Genomic DNA, 24,994 nt, shown 5'->3' with positions numbered 1-24,994 from the left:
TTGTCGGATGGAACCTACCCTTCGGAACTAGATCCGACATTTGTTGGAATCTTCCGGACCCAGTTCCGCTTTTTTGTGTGTTTAAACCACAGGCGTTCTAGGCCTGCATTTACCACAAATGGGCAATGCTATCAGACAGTCCTAAGTAGGGACGGCATGGTCCTATCGGGTCTTGTTTTTATTCCTATACTGTTTGTTTTGATTTAAGCTTTAATTTCTCGCCGACAGAGTGGCTGATTTTGCCAGATTTTAATTTAAAAAAATAAACAGTCAACGTTTCACCAGGCGATTTCGCATTCACTTCGACTGTAACGCGGGTTACTGCGCACTTTTTTATGTTCAGTTTATATTCATACAATTGTTAATGTGTTTGGTATTGTACTTTTGAGAAGACCATCTCGCAGTGAAGTGCGGTGAAGTGATTAAAAAATAAGTGTCAGGAAAATAATCCATGATGGAATCCATTCATCCGTAATGGAATTAATTAGCTTAGAAACCCATACAACTTTGATTCATATATACAGGCGCTATATATTCGGTTGATGCGTGAGCTCCTATGAGACCGGAATTAATGGATGTCCAACTGGTCTGTTCTGCCGTAACAATAAGTGACTATACGGTTGACAAGGTACTAACAAGTCTCGAAAGTCTGTAAAGGCCGGCATGGCCGCATAGGTCCTTACACACAAAAAAGAAGAGGAAAATAGAAAAAGTATTCTTTGTTTCAGCTGGGTGAGTAAAATCCAACTTTCATAGCAAGCCCTTAAAAGTCTTATTTCGACCTTCGCAGCAGCATCTATTATATTTGTAATAAATGGATTGTCTATGTTGGTAAAATCGTTTTTACAAATACTTAGAGTTGGCAGTCGCTTCTAAATCCCCATGAATCATGGCGTAGAATGGAAAGTAAGGCTACTCTATTCGGCTTTGCTGGGATATCAATAAAATAATGCTGCGATAATCACAAATCTTTTACATGTTGTCTTACATACACATTCGAACATTTCCTACTGCACGCAATCCAATGTGTATGCTTTTCCAAAATATTCGTAGCATATTGCGACCGTTTCGTGGAAATATTTAGCTATCCTTTTATCATTCATAGGAGCTTCAAACAAACCATAGATTTCGTGGAAGGCTTCCTATGCAGCCCGCCTTTGGGGATGTATTCGGCATGTGAATAAAATGGTAAACCCACAACCCTCCCCGAACAGTAGGTTGATAGCGGCCGGGTGATGCTAACTTTTATCACTGTTCCCCAATCGGAGGCCCCTTCGGTAACAGCACCCGAGCAGATACACCGGCTGGTTTGAAAAACTGGCAAAGCAGATTTGAGCAGCAGGCTAAATTATGCAAACATGTTTTTATCCGGTTTATAAACTATTCTCCCCGGGTGTGGGGTAGCTGCATGTGTCCAACGGTCCCATACGCGTACCTGTACCTGTCCGGTGTGTATTTGTGAGTTTGGCCTGGTAAATTTTAGAAGTTTATCGAACGGACGCTTTCCAAAACTCATCGACAGCATCACAGTCCCGGGGCAAAAACAATTTGCTTAAGTCTTTGGGCCCCTTCAGCCGAGGGCCGGCAGCGGAGAGCGGGGAGTCATTCTAGCGAGGGGTTTTTGAGGTTTTGGTTACCTGCACCATTTTTCGAATGAAACTCCCCGGGTCGGTTGGAGAGTCGAAGATCCTGCTAGCACTGGAGCCCACCGGAAGTAATGCAATCTACATAGTTTCATGTTTACATTTGCATAATTTCACATGCAACCTTATGTGGCATCTGGCAACACACACACACACACGTTTAGGTATGGTGCGAAAAGTTGTGCCAGGTCCCGATGCGCCATTGTCACTTCGGTGCCACCGGTTATCGGTGTGTGGTGAAAGTTTAACACCCTTTATACCATCGTTTTGCGATAGTTTAGCATCGTGCGAAGGGACGGTTGAAGTATGAATGCGGAAAAAAGGACTCCGGTTTTACAAATCATCACCTCTGGCCCGAGGGGAGCACCTGCGTGGATGATTCACCTTTAACGGGACATTGAACCAGCGCAGGAAGAGGCGAGTTTGACATGATTGATTCGAGGGAGCAGAGCACGTGCTAATTGAAAGAGCTTTCGGAGAGGGCTTAAAGCTCTGGTCTGTCATCAATAAAGGGTTGCGACAGTAATGTTCGCGCCTCGAAATCCGAGACATTTCTATACATTCTATATTCCGATGGGCAATTAATTATCCATTCTTGAGCATACTTCCAGCATCATGCACTCTCGGCACAGTTTGCACATGAACAACATTGTACACTGGTAGCTACGCAAAACTGTACAGAAATGAAGGTTATTTATAGCACGCCGTGGAAACGTTCCTGTCGCGAAGGGTGCCCTACTCTGGCACGGCACTCTCGGCACAAACAAATGCAACAAACGCACGACAGAACAGTTGGTACGGGGCGGGTAGGATTGTGGTAATGCCATTTCCAAATGTCTAAAGTAAGACTTCCTTGGAAATAAATTACACCTTCACCCTTCACAACTCTCACAGCGGTGTCGAGCAAGTTAAGGGGTGCCATCAAAGTGGAATCATTATTCTACCGCTTGAAACATCGTAAATGACGGCAGCGGGAGCCGCTATGTGCACTCGAAGCTTTATTTTGATTTTCAACTGCTCTGCCCAAATGTACCGAATAAGAGACCAAGGTTTCAATACAAAAGTCTCAGTAAAAGTGATTTATACATGTGTGCGTGTATATACTCCATATTTGGTACAACTCTTTATTGGTTCTCTTTTCGAGATCTTTTGGTTCGAGCTTTTGTTGCCTTAGCACGTGGGCCCGGCTCTTCGCAAAATGTCAAACTGATGTAAAGTAACGCTTGTAACGTTGCCAACACTCGGCATTTACCCGGTTAGTTGTACACGTTTGCCTGGATGCATAGTTTTTCGTCCATTTTTCGTATGGTTTCGGTTCCCGACAGCAGCATTTCCACCCAAACGTACGTGCACACGCCCCAAAGGAGGCAATAGAGTGAACCGGCAGGAAACGAAACAACCTGTCCTTCGCGTTCATATGGTTACCTCAATTCAATGGAGGCAAATTTGAATTTTTATGAAAATTGGCTTCCTTCCGCCGTCGTCTTCATCAACTTTATGGTGTTCCAGCAGCAGCAGCAGCGGTACCCGTTTGTCGTTAAAGTGGTACTTTTCGTTTGTTTTGTTATTTTTTTGAAGCGCATACACCCCGCTGAGGTTTAAAATTGGGACACAAAAGGGGGGATGGTAACGATACACAGTGCTGGCAGCATGGCGATATTTAGTCATATGAAAACATAAATCTGCACCGTATGTAAAAGTTGTTCCGAAACGGGGGCGCACAGCGGTTGATTCAGCGGTTCCCGTTGGTAAGTATTTTCGCCATTTGTTTAGCCATTAACCATTCCGTACGGCGTGCGGTGCAGGTGAAGACTGCCGGGCGTTTTGCTGCTGGTGTAGGAAATAGAGAAAATAATTTCGAAATTATCCCCCGGAAAGCCATTAGTCTTTGGGGGTGTGCTGGGCGTCGTTTGCAACGTAGGACCCAACGTGCGCGTTCACTTACGTTCGTGAGCTGTTTGCTCGCACCACGGGACATATTCCTGGTTGCAGGAAATATTCCAGAGTGTTCGGGCTTAGCAAAACGCTCGGCGGAGATAAATCAAAACCATATTCCACCCGGAAGCTTCCAAAGGCTCGATCCAGAGGAAGGGACGGGTTGGTCCGGTTGGAAAACGGTTCCGAATGAACCTCTCCCAGTGGTCACAGCGAGCAGGCGGGAAATGCTGTAGAGAAAGAGAGACAGAGCGTTTTGTGTCTATAAATTAGAACCGATAAGTGTGGCTGAGATAATTATTTGCACGTTCACCTGTGTCCTGTGAGAATACCCCAGCGCTGGCGCTACCTTTTAATATGCTTCCGGGCGGTGTCGTTTAGCATCTTCAATGTCAAAAGAATGAAATTAGGCGCCGGTAAGAGTGCTGGCCGTGTTCTTAATGAGTGTCGTCGGTGGCCGGAAGCGTGCCAGCCAGTCGTTCCGACCCGATCGTCCCGACTCTATCGCAGGTCAGATAGGACCTCACGTAATATCCATTAGCATCCAGGGCCGGGGAATGGCAAGACCTTCGGCAGGTGGGCGCAGCACCATTATGCAAAGCAAGAAAGATGACCCCGGAATGGTACGCCCGGCCAGTACGCCAAGAACTCCAAATGCAGGACAAACACGACACAGTCGTTTGTTTTAATGGCGCTTAAGGATTAAAGACGCCCCGTAGAGTACGTCCCGGCCTCGGGGGCCACGGGACAGTTTGTATCGAATCTTCGCTCAAACGGCTACCCCACATTAAGGGAGACAAATGGTGGTAAGCCTGCCGATAAGCTTTCGGTTGCTGGGCACTACCTTGGGACCGTGGCATCGACGATACCCGTCGGATAATCGTTGTTGATTGTTGCATTTAGCTGGGCTATTAGTTTGGGAGCAAATTTGACACCATCAGGGAAGGATTATCATGCGGAATTGATATATTTGATGTGGAGTCGTGGAGGGAAGTGTCTTCTAGGGTTCTTCAGTTTCTTAATTGATCGTTTTGGTGATATCTTCTTTTAATTGAATGATTTGATGGTTTGCCTCAGATTAACACTAGTTTGAATGGAATAGTTTTGGTGACGGTTGAGCACACATCTTTTCGTATATCTGATTGAATAATATTATAATATTCATCAGTTATCTAATGTTTTTATTCGAAAGTATAATGACATTTTTCTTACCGAATTATATCAAATACAAAATAATAAATAGAATTTATTATTTAGTAGGAACGCCCCAAAATCGACCATATTATTAAATTAGGAATATTATTTTCCTTCAAAAAAGTTTTTGTATAGGGTGAACATATTTACGAGGCGAGGAAAACAGTCAAACAATACTATATGGTTCATTTTATTTTTTTCTTCAGAGATTGCTTTTAAAACCTTTGTATGCATAATTTATTATCAAATTACCTTAATCCCTTTATAAGCTTCGCAAGCTGTCAGTAGCATCAAATGAATTTCATTGATGATGGAAATACATACTTAAAAGCATTGGAGCTATAAAATCATACAAGCTGTGTAGGAATGGAACTGTGTATGCTCCCCTCTTCTACAACAGAGTAAAATAGAGCCTTCAGTCAAATGAGCAATTATAAATGATGAATCTCAAGTCATTGAGATATAATTTATAATTACATAACAATTGGTATTTTCAACCTACCTTGTAATATTCTACTTATTTTTATGTCACAATCAGACGATTTATTTTATTAGTATTATTGGTTCAATGATACTGTGAATGATTTACCAAATGTCATTATCTTACATAACAATTGTGTATAATTTAAATGCAAACATTGAAGCTTTGAAAACAAACATAAAACAAGATAAAGCACGTAATGGAAAAAGAAACACAGCAAAAACGAAGTCAATTTACCCGGTACCAGTACTCATATCAAGGTAATGTCTGAACTCAATACTAGGGCCTCAATGTGTGATATTGGGGAGCTAAACGACACTGGTGCATTCTAGAATGGGATGGAAGAGACCACGAGTATTTTTAATTTAAGGGACATTTAGTCAACTCAGACTGTCTGAGGTACATATGAATAACGCTACTAAGCACCTTAGGCTTCGGTAACTATGCTTTTACCATGGTAAAAATTCATATTGGTCAATGACGCCGAGTGGCTAAAATGAGATTTTTAGAATGAGAGACAGAATATTCGAAAAATATTTATATTCAAATTACCATTATTTCAAATTAATAACAGCAGCTGAAACAACTTTCTAATGAAATGCTTGTGCCTGTGGGAGTGATTCCGTTTTTATACACTTTACAATGAAACGAAAGAACAACTCCTCGGTGACCAGTTTGCAATTGCAACAGTTCTTTCCGCACCACCGATCGCGCCATGTTTTTTTAAAAGTCAAACCCAGCACACCGATAGCTGATGGCGAAATTCAACCTTCCTCTCCGAATCGTCTGGCAGCTGGTTCCAAAGTTTCAAAGCTTTTAATCTTTGTACTAAGTTGCACGTTTTGCCGCCAGTACCCAGCTCCCAAAGTGAGGTTAGCTTGTTCCTGCTTCATTCGCGCGGACAAGCAAAACTCGTGCAAACTTTTTGAGCAGTTGGGGGCTCCGGGTTGGCTGCGAGCTGCCGGTTGGAAGAGAGTGATAAAATCCCTTTCAGCGGAAGCCGTCGGCCACGGGAGCGAAGCCAGTAGGACGGAGGCGGCGGTTTTGAGAACTTGAGTGGTGGAATTTTAATTTTTATTAATCTTGCGTTGCCTCTGGCCTCTGGATGATCCCAGATGGCTTCAGCTGGGTGGGTGAATTTGCTATTCTGCACATTTCTGTTTTCTTTCTTTTCCCTGGAAGCTTGGCGATTTTCGTTGCTACCAAGTGCTGAGAAAATGCCGTACCGCATCATTTTTGCCTTTGCGCCTTCCCCACGATCTGTTGCTCAGAGCAAATGCAGGGAAATTAAAAACACTCCTAATGTATTCCCGTTGCCCTCTGAAAGGTTGACACAGCACAGCAGACAACCTGTGGGTGAAAGGCAAAGCGAAGGTTTAGGTGCTGTCGCCGTCCAAGCGCCTCATTATGACGGTGTCGCAGGGCTTTGCTCTTCGGTGCGGTGCACACCAGCTGCAAGCATACTTGCCGACGCGGACGACGATTCTTGTTAGTTTTCTTCAAAGAAATCCTCGGCAGTGTGTAAACAACTCTTGACCGTTCGGGCCTGCACCGGTAATGGGGTGCCTAGTTCTAGGAAAGTATCATCGACGTATCCCACAACGAGCCTAGATAAAGGTGAGGTAGGACAACCGGGCAATGCTATGTTTTGTGCAGGTCGCTTTGCCTAGGCAAGGACGACATCTGGACGGCAGCAACGGTAGCTTACGGATGATTAAAATGCAAGAAGGCGGGCCATATTTTTAGAGTCGTGATCTTGCCTGCTTCAGGTCACCAGGGTTCTGGCTTCTGCACGATACCATAAATCAACCCCTTATTAATGCAATGAATAAATGCATTAGCACTATTCTACCATACGCTGCAATAAGATTGAAATTTCTCGTACCAAATAAGATGCTGGTACGGACACTGGACGCTGAGTGCGGAAAACAAACAGCCAAACAGCTGAAGACCGTTCCCAACAGCTACGCAAGAAAATGGTCTATGTAGTGTTGTTAAAGGTGTCGCTTCAATGGATAGTTTCTTCAGACAGAAATACGATAAGCTTGCAGGTAGCATTACGCTTTCCCTATGGCATACCAAACCTTAGTTTTGAGCCGCCCACGGCAATGCGCATTACGATTGTCAAGGGAGTGCCTGCGGGACGCGCACCACCGACAAAACTTTTCTCCGCTATTGAGGACTTAGTCAAGTATTTCCTAGAATTGAATAAACTTTATCGCTCGTTGGTGCGTGTTCAAAGTCGAAACTTTCTCACAAAATCTGCCCACCGAGTGCCCAATCGTTGCTAGGAAATGTGGTTAGTTTCCTAAGCTATTTCTTGGAATTATTTTAAAGTCTTAGCGAGCGTTGTGATAAAACGCAAAAGGCAGGAAGAAGGATCGTATGCCCTTTCCCTAACTAATGCTCAATGGTGAAGCAAATTTGTTTAAGCAACAGACTGTCGTTATCGAGCATCGAGAGTGAGGGAGATTGTGGGAAACATATCGAATACATGACACACAATCTCTACGGGCAGTCGACATAGTCGTCATTTTTAGAACGGGTCGATGTGTTCGGTTGAAAGTATTCGCAGTGGTGCGTTTACTTTTGCACCGCACGAGAGATAGGACCCGTCGAGATGACATCGAGTACCGTGTAGCAGAGGGATAAGAATACTGACAGTGAGAGTAAACTTTTCACTTCAACAACGTTTTTTCCGTACCCTGTTCCAGTGGAAGACGCTTGTGTTTGGGGTCCGATTTCCTACTTCCATATCTTCCAGATGGCGTTCTAGTGCGTTCTCCCATCCGTAACGTCAGTGGGAGTTTCTTTTTTGGAAAGCCGTTTGTTTTTTTCTTGTTTAGCTTTCTATTGCATCGTTTGGGAAATTCCCATTTCTTCTAGGGTTTATTTCATTTCTGTTTTGGATTGTCCTTCTCTGCTCTCCTAGCAAACCGATGTCCGATACTGCGCTGTGCTCTGGATAGAACCGCTCAAGTACAGCCGAATTCCGTGGGCGAAAGAAATCGCCAGATAAGTCCCTCTCCACCAATAGGTAGATAACGACGGTAGCGCAGATGGTTGGTGTGTGCGTGTATCGGAACCAGGGGGCAAAGTGGCAAACCCTCGAGTGGGTTAAAGGAAATGAACAGCTTGTCGGAAAGGTTATCTCGCTAGAATGCCGAAAAGATTTGGGGTGAAAAGGTAAGTTTGCGAGCAAAAAGCGTTGATTGAAAATCGCATCGAAGCGAAGCGAATTGGGAAACGGGGTTTGGAGCCGTGTTGAATATCTGGATATCTGGATCAATCCTGGCCCGTGATTGCTTGACGAAGCGTGCACTGGTTGGCGTCTGGCAATGAGTGGTTTATCACAATCGTAGCGCACACGCATGTACCATGGGCCACTGGCAGCAGTTTCGAAAGCTCCGAAATAGTACAATCCCACCCAGGTTTGCCAGCCCGGGGACATAAGCACACGCTCGCCAGTGATAAGGATGTGTCGTCTCCAAACCGCGTTCCCGAGGGTCTCCCGATAAGACGCGGGGTGCAATGAAACGTGGAAATGCGAACAGCTGGTCCTGGGAACCGTATTGCTGGAATTGCCCACGTGGCAATTAAGCTGGTTGATAACAATGATACGCTACAAATCAGCATTCGTGCCACATAATTCATGCTTAATTGCCGTGTAATTAGATGACTAATTGATGCGTTGAAAATATTCCAAACCACAACGGGCGCGATATGCGATCTTCAAACGGTGCGGTGCTATCGTCGGCGTATGAACAGAGCGGTAAACCCCCTGGAACAATGCGAAAGATAAATGTGTGTGTGGTCATGTGTTGTTTCTCGATGGTATCTATTATTGTGCTTACAGGGTTTCCCACGATTTATTGGTCAGTTCCCATGATTTTTTGGTGCGTTCCCACGATTTTTTGGTCGTATCCCATAGATTTTTGGTTCGTTCCCATAATTTATTGGTATTTTCCGATTGGATATCAATACAATTGGACCAAAAAATTCTGGGAAACGACCAAAAAATCGTGGGAACGCATCAACAAAATATGGGAACCCACCAAAAATTGATGGGAACCGACCAATAAGTCGTGGGAAACCCTGTAAAGTTGGCGAACAGTTGTCGACATAAAAGTTTCACAAAAGCGTCCCATTAAGCGCCGATCATGATACTTACCGGGCTGTTGTCGCACAAAATAAACCCACAGACGAATGCAACGATTTTCTCACAATCCACAACAGCAAAAGGCCTTCGAAACGCTTGCAAGCTAGTTTTTTCCATACTTCTTTATTTCTATCTTATTGTTCCTTTGCCATTTGTTGTTTCATTGATTTGTGTTGCTGCGTATGTAGGTGTGTGTGTGTGTGTGTCTTTGCGCTTTATTAATTTTGTGGCTTGCTTGCTTGGTTTCGGTTCAGTTTGTCTGTTTTCAATTTCCGCGCTATAATGTATGTGTGTGTGAGTGTTTCTGTAGTTCAGGTTAGTGAAAAGTGTGCTTATTTCTGCTGCCTAACCCATTAGCTAATGATGGCACAATGCTACGGGATGCTGTTCAAGCAGTGCTACTACACGCAAAAACTGTACCGAAGAGCACGTGGCAGCAGCTTTTGCCGGTGACCTACAGTGCTGGCTGATGAAATATACTTCCGGAGAAACTATAAACCTGTCCGATTCTTGAATGGTTGTGTGTGTGTGTGAGCGTGAGGGTGTGTTAGACAACTTGTATATTCAATGAAATTCGTCATGTTTTTAAGTGGAAATCATCCGGCAATGGGATAGTGTATGCCTACGGCCTGTACCATTCCAAGTGAAACACACACACACACACACACACTCGGCTGTTATTTGTGTTTTGTGTACTTCGCTTCCCTTTGCCATTCATACATTGATCTGCCTGCCCATGCTTGACTACAAGTGTGCGTGCATGTGTGTTCACTGTGTCTGTATCGATCCATGGTGGTGGTTGCGTTTGCTGGTTGCCCGTTCGTGGAAGGTTACATTGTTTGAAACTTCAGCCCAGCAAAGCATCATTTGTCGTGGGGGAAGGGGGAGAAGAGTGGTTCATTTTATAGAGCATAAACAACGCAACAAATCTACTTTTTGGCAGAACGTGTGCAGCCTGCTGCTGGTGCAAGGTGTGACACAACCGTTCTACCTAGCTGCCGAGATTCATGGTCGCGGGTGCCGAGAACCATGCCAAAAGAAAAATTACATGGGAAAACGGAAGCAATCGACTTTCCTTCTGAGCTGATAGCCTGACCAGTCAGGAGCAATGGGCCATCCATCGTCAACTTCCAGCCTGAACATTATTTGCGCTTCCCACGGGCTGCGTCTCCGGGGGGAAGGTAAGAGTAAAAGTGTAAAAAATGTCTTACCTTCCCCGTGGGGATAGGTACGTGAGATTGCGAAACAATCGTGAACCGTGTATGCAACGCTATGCACCTTTTACTCTGTGTTGCTGTGTATTACTGTGTATTACGCATACATACGTGTGTTTGTGTCTGTGTCTTGTGCAAGAACCTATCCTAATAAAGTCGACATAAGCGTCGCACTGAGCCTGCTAAAATATACAGTATTAAGCGAGCATTCCATCCAGCCACCAGCTACCAACACCACCACAGGAAGGTGGGTTGCTGAGCCCTCCCAGCCTGGGCTGTGGCGTTGGCCTGGATTTGGTTTATTCTGTATCTGTCAGTAGTTTTATACATCCACACTCACACACTCACCTGGCTGTGGTATGTGGAATTTGCCTTAAAATCTATTAACCGTTTGTTTGTAGGGTATTGTTTTTTTTCCTCTTCTTTGTTGTTATGAGGGAGCAGCAGTAGCCCCTCCATCCCTTAGCCCATACATACAGAGTGTCATTTAGTCATCGCCACCGTTTAATTTGACCCCGTTCGACGTCAGCCTCGGCGTCCGGATGATATCGGTTCGGTTTGTGCCTACTTCACACCGAAGCCATCCCACTTGGGGCACGTGGGATTCTCACCGTTTTGTGTCCTTCATACCGCTTAGAAAATTGACTATAACTTGTTTTCTTTTTACTCCCCGCTTCCTGCTCCCCTTTTTGGAACGTCCACCTTCGAGATTTCCTTCTACTTTTGGGTGTGTGTCTTTACGGTTATATGAATCAAATCCGCCACTTCTCATCGTGCTGCATTTGTTTCTCTGTTTTGCGTGTGTTTGTATGTGTGTGAGTGTATGTGTATATAGGCGTGGTTTTTAAATACTTTTCACTTAAATTTCCTTTACCGGTGAGCTGGTGAATCGATGCCGTGAGAAGTATCAGAAGCTTAGGTTGTGTGATTTAGATTATGCTCATATATGCTTCTTCAATCTTAAACGCGTAGTTGCTTACACAGCGGCACAGCGGCACAGCGGTTGGCTGGTATCGTTGGTTGATAGATGTCACGCACGGGTGAAGTCATCGACATCGATCAATGGTTCTGGCCGTTCGTTTTGTCGTCTGAAGGCAGTTGCCGGCTTGAATTTTACCTCATCCCCTACCGGAAGCATTCCCAACCTAGACCATGCGCTTCTTCCCGTTTTTAGCTTTACTCTACTCGCGAGCTAAATGTTCAATTAAGTCCATAATCAACCATAAAACGATACAGTCAACACAACCAGTAACAGTTGAAACGTACTACAATGTGCTTGCTTCGCCTACCGAAACATGAAAGAGTGCAGTTGTTATTTTTTTGTTAAATTAATTTTCCAGAAAACCTATGCTGGGAACGAATGGCGCCGGTATCGTGTTTTTATCTTCTTCTTCTTCCTTCCTTTCTTCCTCATACGTCGGTGGTGGCAGCCCGTTTAGCTCACTTTCGCGTCCCTTTGGCCTTCCGCCAGTATATAAGATATTGTCATTTTCTATTGCTTATATGTTTTCATAGAAAACTTACGTTAACATTTCACTGTCCGGCGCATCATCATCGACGTCCCACGCGTTCTGCAACGTGGCTGGTAAGCTTTTGTCAGGAAACGTACCAGGAAATGGTGTACGGAAATTTGGACAGAACTGGGCAAGCTAACCAAAACACTAAAGATAAACAAAAAAAAACATGGGGGACATTTATGCAGTTTTGTTTGCAGTACCATCCCCAACGATACATTCAGCTGCCCGCACATCTCCCATCCCATCTGGTCTTGGTGCTACGCGTCGTGTTATCTTCGCTATTAAAAAACGTCTTTAAAATGTTTATTATTATTGTCATAATTTTGTTTGTCTTTTGTTTTGTGCATTAGAGATTATAAGACTACCGTGTGCGTGGGATGCCGCTTCCGGTGGAAGGAAAAATTCAAGCGTTGCTCCTGGGGAGAGTCAACAACTGCATTGGAGTGTTTTTGAGCATGTGCGTGTGTCGGAAGGGAGCCGCTAGTGAACGTTTGCATCTTTCTGATCATGTTGCAAACTGCTCGCAACGATTGGAATCGTGACTTTCGCCACCAGTTTGATATGTTAGCTTGGTGTGCGGTTAAACAGGGTGGTGATTTTGCTCTGGACTCAGTGTAGCTGCCTTGACAGCAATGGGTATCGTCCGCCGAACGGGTAAGCCAACCGCGCTGCGCTGCTGTGTAATGAGATTATGTTCCATTTGCCTTATTTGATAACGATCTCCACCTGCCGCTGGGTTTTACTTTTGTGTTCTTCCCAAAATTTGTAGAATAGTTTTGGGATGGTAATTGCATAAGTGCCATTATTTAACATTTTGTATTGATTTTCTTTTGTTAGCATTTGTTTGTATCTATCCTTCTTCTTTTGGTTTGGTTTTGCTTTGCTTTTATATCGATTTTTCGTATAATTTTTCCATTTTTTGTTGTTGTTTTCATTCGACACTTTACTTCCGTGAGCATTATTTCCTTTCCCCCACTATCGGTTTTGTATCTTCCTCATCCTCCCTTCAGTAAATATATATTGTCTTCGTCTTCTACTTGTATTTGCATTTTCTTTCTTTTTGTTTTGTTTGTGGTTTTTGTATCAGTGTCTGTCACCGTTCGCAACGCACTTTACGGCGAAAGGATGGAGCTGGAGCAGTTACAGAAACCGTCCATCCTATCCATCGTCCTTGGGACCTGTATCTGTTTGCGGTCCGTGGTGCTGTGCGGTGCATTCCCCCGCGTCCCAAAACCCCATCCCAGCGCGATCACACTCGATCGATAGCAACTCATCGTCAGCCCTAGTCTTTGGCGAGAACAGAAACAGTTGCCAGAAACCGGATGATAAGACCCCGGGTGCGATCTACCGTGAGGACGCACCAGAGCGTCCTGTCAGCGTAAACCTCGCTGCCAGTCGGGAAAGTCGTAGCACAAGCAAATGGGTAAAAATGGATGTGCAAAAGAGAGAGAGAGAGAGAGAGAGAGACAGAGAGAGAGAGACAGAGAGAGAGAGAGAGAGAGAGAGAGAGAGAGAGAGAGAGAAAGAGAGAGAAATAGGGGAATATGGAAAGAAGTTTTAAATTGGGACACTATGAATGATTGAATGACAGGAATGAAAGAATGAGCAAATCATTTCCGTTTTTAAATGTGACACATTGCTATGTCGACTGTTGCTTCTTTTTCTCGTTCAAAACAATTTGTGCGCTAAAAGTAGTGCAATTTAACTAAAATTGAAACTAAAACCAAAACGTGTGTGTGTGAGAGAGGGAGATAGGCAGAATAAGCAGACTAGGTGAAGGGGAGACAGAGTTTTTTAGATCTCGATTCTTAAGGCATCGGCTGGTGATTCAGTAGATTGTTGTTGACATGGCTGCTGGTGCGACGTTTCGGTGGTGCACTGAGTCGCCGATCCGTGATCGCTACGAACGGCAAACGCTGACGCTTCAACCGTCCGTAGCCAGCGCCACCTACCGGTTGGGGCGATGCGACACGATGATACACGAACTGGCCGGCCCGGGACGATAGCTTGTAGTTGGGATGGTGTCCATCCACCGGATGACCACCACCACCGCTCGCGATGGTTGGCCGACCGTACAGCAGGTGCGATCCGGCACCGCCACCATCGTCAAAGTCGTCATGATCGGCGCCGTGCTTCTTGTCGTAGATGATGTGGATGCCCTCGCCGGGCAGTGCGTTTGAGTGTATCGTCGAGGACTGGATCGTTTCCTGGATGTAGTTGCGCTGCAGGCCCTGGGCCTTCGCCTGATTCGGTCGCTGCTCCTCGAACAGGTCCTCCTCCATCCAGTGAGGATTTTTCCTACGATGGTACTTGCGCTCCCGATGCTTGTGCACGCTGTAGTCGGACAACGGTGCGATCGTGCCCTCGAGCAGATCGATCAGCTGCTTGTTGCGCCGGTTGTACTTCTTGATGTACGGTGGGATGTTGTCCGGTTTCGTTTCCGTCTTGAGCGAGGTCATCACCTTGTCGAAGTTGGGCCACTTCTCCTGGCTGCTGTGCCCGTTCAGGTGCGCCATGATGTCGTCGTTCGTTTCGAGCTTGTTCGAGTTTTCGTAGTAGTTGATCTGGCCCTGGTAGTCCGGCTTCAGGTCCTGCATTTTCTTCCAGCGCTCCCGCTCGCGTTCCAACATTTTGCGGCGGTAGTAGTCGTGGTGAAAGTTGTGGTACGGCTGATGGTACAGCCCACCCCGGTGGTGGTGAGTGTGCTTGAAGTTCTTGTGCTTCTTGTACAGCTTCAGCCGGTACGATTTCGCCTTCTTTTCCATCTGCTCGAACAGTTCGTTTTCACCGTTGTCCGAATCGGTGCCCACTGCCGGACTCGCAGTTGTTTTGCGTGTTGCAATATTATTGTCTGGAAAGGAGAAGGTGTCACATTAAGGTAAATTGTGTAGAAGTGTAATGAAGAAACAATCATTTGACAAAGTCTTTATACTAATGAGGACGTTCCATGACGCTTAATTTGTTAATTATTTTATGTAAACTGTACAGCCGATTCCCGAGATACGGCTGTATTTGGGCCCGACAACATGTCCCAAAAGCAAGATGAAAATCGAAAAAGTCTTATGTCGAATATCAGTTAATATAAAGCTTATAACCCAAGTTAAAGAATCTATGATATAGTGAATTTTATTTAAAAAATGTTCGATAATTCTAGATTGAGTAGCTGAGGAATCGTCATAGATGTGTATGAAATGGCTATCAGAAAAAAAAACAATAAATACATCAATTTCTTCTAAATGACGGTTTTAAACTGTCAAAATCTAAATTCTATCTGCAAATTCGTGGAGGTCGTCTTTTGTCGGTGTTAAGTGAAGTTTCGTGGAAGAGTTTAATTGATCATCAGCTCCAAGCTCCACAAACTCCCTAAAGCATTTAATTTTGCACGAAAGATGTGTGCTCGCGCATAAAAGAATTCGCTATAAAAATGAAATGCCACAGCGAATCCACGGAAAATGAAAAAAATCATACGTTTGTAGAGCTTTGATAGATATAATTTTTTTTCTGTTTTGTTTTCTGTATCTGCTTCATGTTATTATTATTATTATTTATTTATTTAATCTTCAACGGGCTGTATGGCCTAATTAAGATGTAACAGTTCAATAAAAAAAATTACATAGCAAAAACAAGATTTGCATCGCAATTCACTGCGGCCACGGCAAAAGACGGAGATGTTGTATGTAATATACGCTTCGTTGATTAGCCACTTACCATTATCTTCCAGAATTTTTCGCGCCAAATCATCACTCTTTACCCCTTGCTGGTCACCAGTATTAGCGGCATTAGCAAGAAGGTATGCCCCATCGATCGAGTTCAAAAAGTCGATGCTGTTGCTGAGCAGTGCCGCATCCGTGTCGGTACGGGACGAGCGTTCATCCTGCCCGGCGGCGGGCCTCGGATCCTTCGCCAGGAAGCGACTTCGCTCGACCGCATTGTCATCTTCCGACTCGACCTCTCCTCCATTGCCACCGTCCTCGTCGTCACCGTTCGCTTCCTCCTGGAGGCGACTTCTTAGCCCTTCACCGAGCCGTCCCAACGCGCCCTCACCGAACCCATTCTCGTCGTCGAGCGTCAGCTCGGGCAGCTCCTTTTCACCCTTTGCTGACAGCTGCCGGTCGGGCTCACCGTCACGTTGGCGTGGTGTATTGCGAAATTCATTAAATGGATTTGCCTCATTTACATTGGTACCGCCACCGGATCGCGGCCCGTTCGCCATGGTCATGCTCATGATGTTGGAGAAGTTATAAATATCCGCTTCATCTGGTGCTAGTGCGATGAAATTTTCCTCCCCGCCGTCGTCGCTGAGGCCCGGTGCTCCGATAGGTCCGCCCAGACCCGATTCTTCTCCGTTGGTGGCCGGTCCGTACCCATTCTCGTCTTCGCTGTTCTCCCGCCGGTGTCGATGTTTGGCCTGTTGCTGATCCTGCGTGTGTACGGGTAAAAACAAGGAAGGAAAAGTAAATGAATGGCTTTGGTAAGAAAGGAGATTATTCACAAAAGTCATCGCGAAAGTGTTTGGAGTGTACATTGTGTACATGCGGCAATTAATTTGGTGTTCGGTCACAACTGCCAAGCACGGGCGGGGAATACTTGTTTCCTGGAAAGTTGGAAATAAATTAAAAAGATTCCACAAAACAACGGTTAGCACAGCCTTCCAAGGAAGGTGGGATGGAGTGAAACGGCACCGAAATCAATCACGGCATTGTTTTAAAACGCACCTCTTACTGGCTGGTTTGGCCAGACTGTTCGAGACCCATTAGTCAAATATTTTCAAACACGGAGCCCATTCTTGCGAGGGTCGTTGCTGTGCCGAACGTGCTATTAATTTAGCAGGCGCGGGCAGGCGCCATTGCTGTTGGCGCTAAAGTTAGTTTTAATTAATTTAATTTTTGGGCCTGGTAAGTACTGCCACCGTCACCCTGCGGCGCGTAGGTGGGCGTAGGCGCGTGGTCAACAGAGACGTGGCGTGAGGAAGTTTCCCATCCGTTGCGACGCAGTTTGTGGGGGGGGGGGCAGAGAACCGCGAGCCAGAAGCAATTTCAATCCCTCGATTCTATTGATTGAGTTGATTGTTGCGTAGGTTTTGGATTTATAGTGAGCAGCCAATGAGGTAGGATTGACGTGCTAAATAAGATCTGTACGTTTGGATTGGAACAGCTATAATTATTTTAGCAATAAATAGCGTCCCATCAATTTAAAAAAGGGAACTTTTTTCGCATTGCGATTACTTTCACTCACTAAATTTGAAAACAAGCATTTGAAAAACTAATTATTCAACCATAGCGATGATTAGTCATGTTTGGAGAAAAAAACTTCATAGTTTCACATTATAAATAGAGTTAATTTAATTATACTCTTGATTGTTAGTGTTTCATAAACCGTGTTTTATTAATGTTTAGGTATTTACAACGAGAACATATTTTTTAGTGAAATTATTTTATCATGCTCTTTTTTCATTCAGAAAGAACGGCTTCGGCCGTATTGCTTAATATTAGGGAGTTATTGGCATCTTATATGTATGTAAATATTCAAATGTAAATCTATCATGCCTCTGGCATTTGAAAATCCTTTCCAGCTTATATCTGATATAGGTTCAGTTCCAAACATATATATTCATCATTTCTTATATAGAAATGACATTAAAATGACAGGAAACATAACCACAACAAAGTTACACTAAATTTAGCATTATTCGTTGAAAATAGATAAACTTTTGCATTGATTGGTGATTTTATGTTTTGGTTAATATGTATTCTATACTCTATAATATACTCCCACCACGTCGTGGCAACACCAAATCTGGCTGGTTCGACGATGAATGCAGACAAGTGACCGAACGTAAGAATGCTGCATACCGAGCAATGCAGCAACGGCATAGAACGCGGGCATGCGCAGAGGAATATTCACGGCTTAGACGCGAAGAGAAACGAGTTCACCGCTCCAAGAAGCATGCTTTGGAAGAGCAAAACATGCGGGAACTCGAGCAAACCAGAGAGGCGTACGGACCGACACGAAAGTTTTACCAAGCGATAGCAGGTCACCGAAACAACGTTGTACCTAACAACGAGATCTGGTCAGTAACCAGCCAGAGGTCCTCTCGCGGTGGGCTCAGTACTTTGATGAATTACTCAACGACCAGTTTAGCGAACATTTAGAAGCGCCACTAGCAGATAGTGTCATGCTACTGCCACCTAGCATAGAAGAAACACGAAAGGCTATCCGTCGGCTGAAAAATAACAAGGCACCCGGAACCGACGGAATTGCAGCCGAACTGGTCAAGAATGGAGGTGCACGACTAGAAAACGAGATTCATCAAATTGTTACTGAGGTGTGGGATAGCGAATCGATGCCTTGTGATTGGAATCTCGGCATCATCTACCCCATGTACAAGAAGGGAGATAGGTTGGACTGCAACAACTACAGGGGTATTACGGTGTTGAATACCGCCTATAAAATATTCTCCCTGATCCTTCAGGATCGCCTTGTCCCGCACGTCGAAGAGATAGTCGGAAACTATCAAAGAGGATTCCGAAACGGAAAATCTACCACTGATCAGATCTTCACCATGCGGCAGATCTTGGAGAAGATGGCTGAATACAGACACGACACATACCATCTCTTCATTGACTTCAAAGCCGCATATGATAGCATAGCTAGGGTAAAACTGTATGACGCTATGAGCTCTTTTGGAATCCCGGCCAAACTGATAAGGCTAGTTAGAATGACTATGACCAACGTCACATGCCAGGTGAGGGTGGATGGAAAACTCTCAGGACCTTTTGCTACCACCAAAGGTCTGCGCCAGGGGGACGGGCTTGCTTGTCTCTTATTCAACCTGGCGCTAGAGAGAGCCATCCGTGACTCGAGGGTGGAGACTACGCGAACCATCTTCTATAAGTCAACCCAGATCCTGGCATACGCTGATGATATAGACATCATTGGTCTGCGGCTCTCCTATGTAGCAGAAGCCTACCAAGGGATCGAGCAGGCGGCAGAGAACCTCGGATTGCAGATAAACGAGGCAAAGACCAAACTGATGGTGGCAACATCAGCGGGCCCGCCAACAAATAATCAGAACCTACGTAGGCGTGACGTGCAGATAGGTGAACGCACTTTTGAAGTCGTCCCACAATTCACCTATCTGGGATCAAAGGTCAACAACGACAATAGCATGGAAGCTGAGTTGCGCGCAAGGATGCTGGCTGCCAACCGGTCATTCTACAGCCTGAAAGAGCAGTTCACCTCAAAGAACCTGTCGCGATGGACGAAGCTGGGACTATATAGTACCTATATAGTACCAGTACTCACATACGCCTCTGAGACATGGACACTGTCCAAATCTGACGAAACCCTCTTAGCCGCGTTCGAGAGGAAGATGCTCAGAAGGATACTTGGCCCCGTATGTGTGGAAGGACAATGGAGGAGCCGTTATAATGACGAGCTATACGAGATGTACGGCGACCTCACTGTCGTACAGCGTATAAAGCTCGCCAGGCTCCGGTGGGCTGGCCATGTTATACGCATGGAAACGGACGACCCAGCCCGTAAAGTCTTTTTAGGCCGTCCACAAGGACAGAGGAGGCGTGGTAGGCCCAAATTGAGGTGGCAAGATGGCGTGGAGGCGTCCGCCATTAAGGCCGGGATAACGGACTGGCAGACGAAGGCGCGAGACCGTGAGCGGTTTCGGACACTCCTGAGGCAGGCCAAGACCGCAAAGCGGTTGTAGCGCCGGATAAGTAAGTAAGTAAGTAATATGTATTCTGGCCTGGAATCCCTAACCAACAAACAGAAGTATGTATGCACCAAGTTTGGATTCATTGGTTGCAGAACATCGTACGTTCTAATGAATGAACAAGTGTCATCTACGTCTAGATCTAGATATACAACAAAAAACACCTAGAAAGGTCCAAGGCAATGCACTAATATTAATATGCAAAAAGTTGTACCTAAGTTTATAAAACTTTTTTCATTAATTTTATGAATAAGATAATATTATTTATGGGACAAAACGTAATAACTCATTCGATAACATTTATCAAGTTCAACAAGTTCTTAACAAGGGTTGTACTTGTGAAAAAAACAAACATTAAACATTTCGTGAAACTAATATTCTTCGTTTTACGAATAGGATTCGAGAAAACATTAGTTTTAGGGGTTTTTCTCATGTGCAATGGATTAAAACTTAACTAAAAATATGAATTTATGAAACATAATAAAATCTAACCATTATGTGTTTCGAAAGACTTTTACTTAGCTTATGGAGAAAGCGTTACTCCACTAGCCAGATTTTATGAACTGCCACGAAACCGCAACGAGTATGCGCCCCAAAAATACAGTTTCAGGCTTGCCTGCCACCGGCTTGTAGCGACCGCTGCGTACGCACACATAAAGCAGCATATTTTATGGATGGAGCAAAAATCACCGCACCATTATGGAATACAATCCACGAATTCCGTTCCATCCCGTCGCTGGCCATCAAAGCGGACGCCGACCGTACAGACCAGTATGTTCATTGCGTCCACTTACACAAACTCCCACACTGACCGCATAAATGTGACACAGGTTCCTGCGAAACTGTTCGAGCAAATCGTAGCGCAATGGCGGTCCGCCGTGGGACCCACATATACAAAGATTCTTCCAATTCCCCGAGACATGCTGCGGCGAATGATCATCGATTTTTATTTGTGCTCTTATCGCAGATGAAAAATCTGCTTTCAATTTTCCTTATCATGCTGTTCATCCGGTCGTTTCCAAGCTCGCCTTGTGGATGATTACTCTTCGAGCCGTCCCATTTGCCTTGCCACCATTCCCATCATCATCATCAGCATCATCATCGCTGGCTGCAGATTAAGTGGGCAAGTTATGTGCGTACAAATTTTGCTTATCCTTCTCAATTTCCGTCACCATCCGGTGTGGGTTCGTTTTAACAACGATGGAAATTTATAAACTGAACCAATGCAGTAGGAAGCAACTGTCAGGCGGATTGTCGTTCATTGTCGGTGAATTACAATAGAACGGCTTCATAAACTCTGTTTAACTTCCCAATTCTCACCACGTAAAACGTTGCCGGACGCGTGCACGTCTGTGTCTGTGTGTGCATGAGTTTGCTTTCGTTGTTCATTTTTGTAAGCCTTAACTTGTGCTAGACATTACAATGCTGTAGTACTTGATATGAGAAAGGTAGCGAATAACAGAGTGGCAAAAGATAAACTCCCCTGTTGGCTTGTGTTGCTAAAGCAAACTTTACGCTTCAATAGTAACGATATTTTTTTGTTTTGTTATACTAACGATATTTGTTAGTAACGATATATTGAACAATCAATCATGAATATGAATCCGTTGGAATTATACTGCCCCTTGTGGGGAATGCAGAAGAGAGAGGGTAACAAATCGCTAGGCATGTTCGTTCGAAGTGATTCAAGAAGAAAATGGTATGGCATAATAGCAAGTAAGAACTATGCTATTGTTTGTTTCAGTTTTAAGTTTAATATTGAGTACATTCAATTAAGTAAGTGTGAAATATTTTTTTAAGAAAGAAATGTCAAATACAACACAAAAACAACATATAATTAACAAGCGATATATGACTCGAGTAGTCGAAACTCTTACAGGGTTTCCCACGATTTATTGGTCAGTTTCCATGATTTTTTGGCGCGTTCCCACGATTTATTGATCGTATCCCATAGATTTTTGGTTCGTTTCCATAATTTATTGGTATTTTCCGATTGGATATCAATACAATTGCACGAACAAATTCTGGGAAACGACCAAAAAATCGTGGGAACGCACCGAACAAATATGGGAACCCACCGAAAATTGATGAGAACCGACCAATAAATCGTGGGAAACCCTGTAAAATAACAGTACGTCTTTGAGTTTGGATTTATAGAGCATAGGTTTAATAATACATAAAATACTACATCCTAGTTCACTAAAGAAGATGAAGAAGAGAAATGGACACAGTGACAATCTGCGAGAAGTTTGACAGATTATAGCGTTCCTAAACATAACATTCTCTTTGATTTTCCATTGATATTTTAAATTGGTGAGATAGTTTATAGGAACATTATTGATACAAACCGTTACCTTAATCGCATAGACTGCTATTTTATATAGCACTCCAATAAAAATTTGTTTCAATGTGTTACATAAAAAAAGCAAAATCGAATTGTGTTTTTGTTAGGTTTTAACAAAAATTAAAATCAAAATGATAAAAACGATACACGAATCATATTAAACTCATTTTATCTATTGCCAATATTTTAAATCTGTTCTGCCTGTCTGGTTGACTGCATCCGTTGAATAGATTTAGCTTTCAATAACATATTAATGCAAAGTCGAAAAACTAACAGCGCATAAAGCAAACGATTTGTCAGAAATCAATAGCATTCTCGTGCCAATACAGCCATCGAAGTATCGCATAATATACGCTTGCACAAAAAGCTGGAGGAGGCGCCTGGTTTTTGTTTTGCCCAGCAAGGTTCTTTTTTGCACCGCAATTCCACAGCACGGAGGAGATGGATAGGTTTACAGCAGCGGTAAAGCTTTATGTCTAGGGAATGGGAATACATTCGGAAGAGAAGATAAAGCTTTTCCCTTCGCTCTCCCAGCTGTCGTTATTGGTGTGCTTGTTGCATTTGCACACAGCTTGTCGTGCAGGGTATACACTGGGAAAATGGTAAATCGTCGACCATCACTCATCCTCTCATTCACAAGTTGTGCTGGATGAATTATTTGGCAGAGTTTTTTTTTGCTTCTGCACACATACAACTATACATACATGCAAAACTGGCAGCAAATAAAAAAGCCAGCCTGTGGCGTGGAAAAATGGTTCCCTCGGTTCGTTCCTCCCGGACGATGATCCAATACCGGGTAGGAAAAAGAATAGGAAGGGCAAGGCGCTTTTTTATCACTCCTCTGTCATCTTGCTGTTCGATGTACAATAGACACAGTAGCTTTTGGGAGCTCTCGTTTTACCATTTTTTTGTTTGTTTGGCGAACAAAACTGTGCAATTGAGTGTTCGATCGATTGAAATGAAGTGGGGATGCTCCTAGACACCGACGGCGGCAAGGACATTGGTGACACAAAAGGTCATAAATTTACAATCCAAACCCGGGTTGCGTACCGACAACGTGGCTCCGGGGATCGGAGTCTTCGATGCTGCCAATTTCACCACACTGCGCATCGCTTGGCAGCAAACGTGCCAGTTTACTCCGACGCGTAAACTGAACGCCATCCGAAAATACCACACACATACACACACCACACTAGAGCAAAGTGATGCAAGATGACAAAAAAGATAAAATACTGCCTGATGACTGCTACCAGTCGCGCGGCATTTTTTGCACATCCACCACACACCCGAATCGAGTTAGCTCAATCGATTGATTTTGGCAGCCAGGCCGTGGGCTACCGGGTGCGGAGGCAATTTATCAGTCGGCGGGTGGCACATGGCCGCGTGACTTGATGCTGTCACACAGTACCCATCAAATTGGTATAGACCCTTGGTGGAAATTCTGCCGACATGGGGCGGAATCTGCGTGGGACGTGCGTGAGATAAATGACAGCAGGCGAAGTGAATTAATTCTCACCGCGCGCACGCGTTCGTATATCAGTGTATGACTACGGGAAGCAGAAGAGCCTTAACATAATTTGTAATGATTCAATGCAGGGGTACTAAGTGAAGAAGGGTTTGGAGTGACGATCGCTCGACTAGGGCAGAGACCAGCTCTTTGCGCGCCGCTCTAATTAGTGTACACTGGCTGACGAAATGTGTTGGCTGACGGCTGGCGTATGGCTGGGGCGCACCCGGGCAGATGAGTAGTGCGGTGGGCAAACATGTACCGTGCCAATGATTAGAACTCAATTGCTTCCGATTAAGTAAACTATTTAGCAGGTTGATGAGGTTTTGTTGACAAACACTTTGAGGTTCGTGTACGATACAGGTAGATTGCTTTTGATTAGAATAATGGAGTTGAAATGATGTTCATATCATTTCTCGTACTCATAGGGTTCTAGTGCTTGCTCGACGGGCATATGGTTTTAGGTTGGTACGCTTCTTATTGTGTTTTGTTATCTATATCTTAAATATATGTTTTAGAATATAGCAAATAAGATTGACTATGTTTGTTAATGATCAAATCAAATAAAGTTTTTTGGACTTTAAATAGAAATTTTGATTTAAATTATATTAGTTGGACCGTTTGCAGCACAATATTTTACCCTCATTTTTCGACAAGCTTAAATTGTCAACAATATATGGAACAGATTATTATAACAATATTATTAGATAGTATATAATAATTAATAAGTGAAGAAATACAGTACTAGTTGAACCATTTACGAAAGTACTTATACGTTGTGAAGTAGTGGAAGGCTTAAAACTATATCAAATGATACTCTACGCAATGAATATCATTTCTCTAAACACCAATCATCTTTAGTTGATAAATTCGTAACATTTTTTCTATAACCAAGCACCGACACCAGAATCCCCTTCATCTTATTGCCGCCATCGCCCGTTAGCTCCTTCGATCATCCAACTGCGACGATCTCGAACGAAGCTTTCTCTCACATTCTCTCTTACTTCACTCTGCAGGTGGTTAAACTGTCTGTAGGATGCTACCGCCTTTATCAGCTGCTATTAGCAGCCTCTATCGTAGCGGCCAAGGTCGTTATAGTACTGGTTTTGTTTGTTGAAAAGCGAATTGCAGATTATCTAACAGCAAAATGGGCTATTGTCAACTCGCACGACTTAACAAAATACCCGTTGTGGGTTTGAGCATCGTATTGACCATTCCCGTAGCAAGGACTGATTAACTGGTTGCGTGGTACTTAATACATTTCGAAAGCC

General features: G+C 44.1%; 1 protein-coding gene across 1 annotated transcript in view; it reads right to left on the bottom strand.

Moving 5' to 3' along the window:
- Nucleotides 1-9,516: 9,516 nt before the first annotated feature.
- The window catches only part of LOC121588079, a 55,106-nt gene continuing 39,628 nt past the window's right edge, over nucleotides 9,517-24,994 (bottom strand). The window contains exons 3-4 of the mRNA XM_041905629.1: nucleotides 15,852-16,563; nucleotides 9,517-14,994 (exon numbers count right to left, since the gene is read on the bottom strand). Coding sequence (XP_041761563.1) covers nucleotides 13,952-14,994; nucleotides 15,852-16,563 — 1,755 coding nt within the window. The 3' untranslated portion in view covers nucleotides 9,517-13,951. The remainder of the gene's footprint in view (nucleotides 14,995-15,851; nucleotides 16,564-24,994) is intronic.

The sequence above is a fragment of the Anopheles merus genome, chromosome 2R (assembly GCF_017562075.2).
Source record: "Anopheles merus strain MAF chromosome 2R, AmerM5.1, whole genome shotgun sequence".
NCBI classification, from domain to species: domain Eukaryota; kingdom Metazoa; phylum Arthropoda; class Insecta; order Diptera; family Culicidae; genus Anopheles; species Anopheles merus.
Note: the sequence above shows the minus strand (reverse complement) of the source record. Positions and strands in the feature narration are given on the sequence as shown.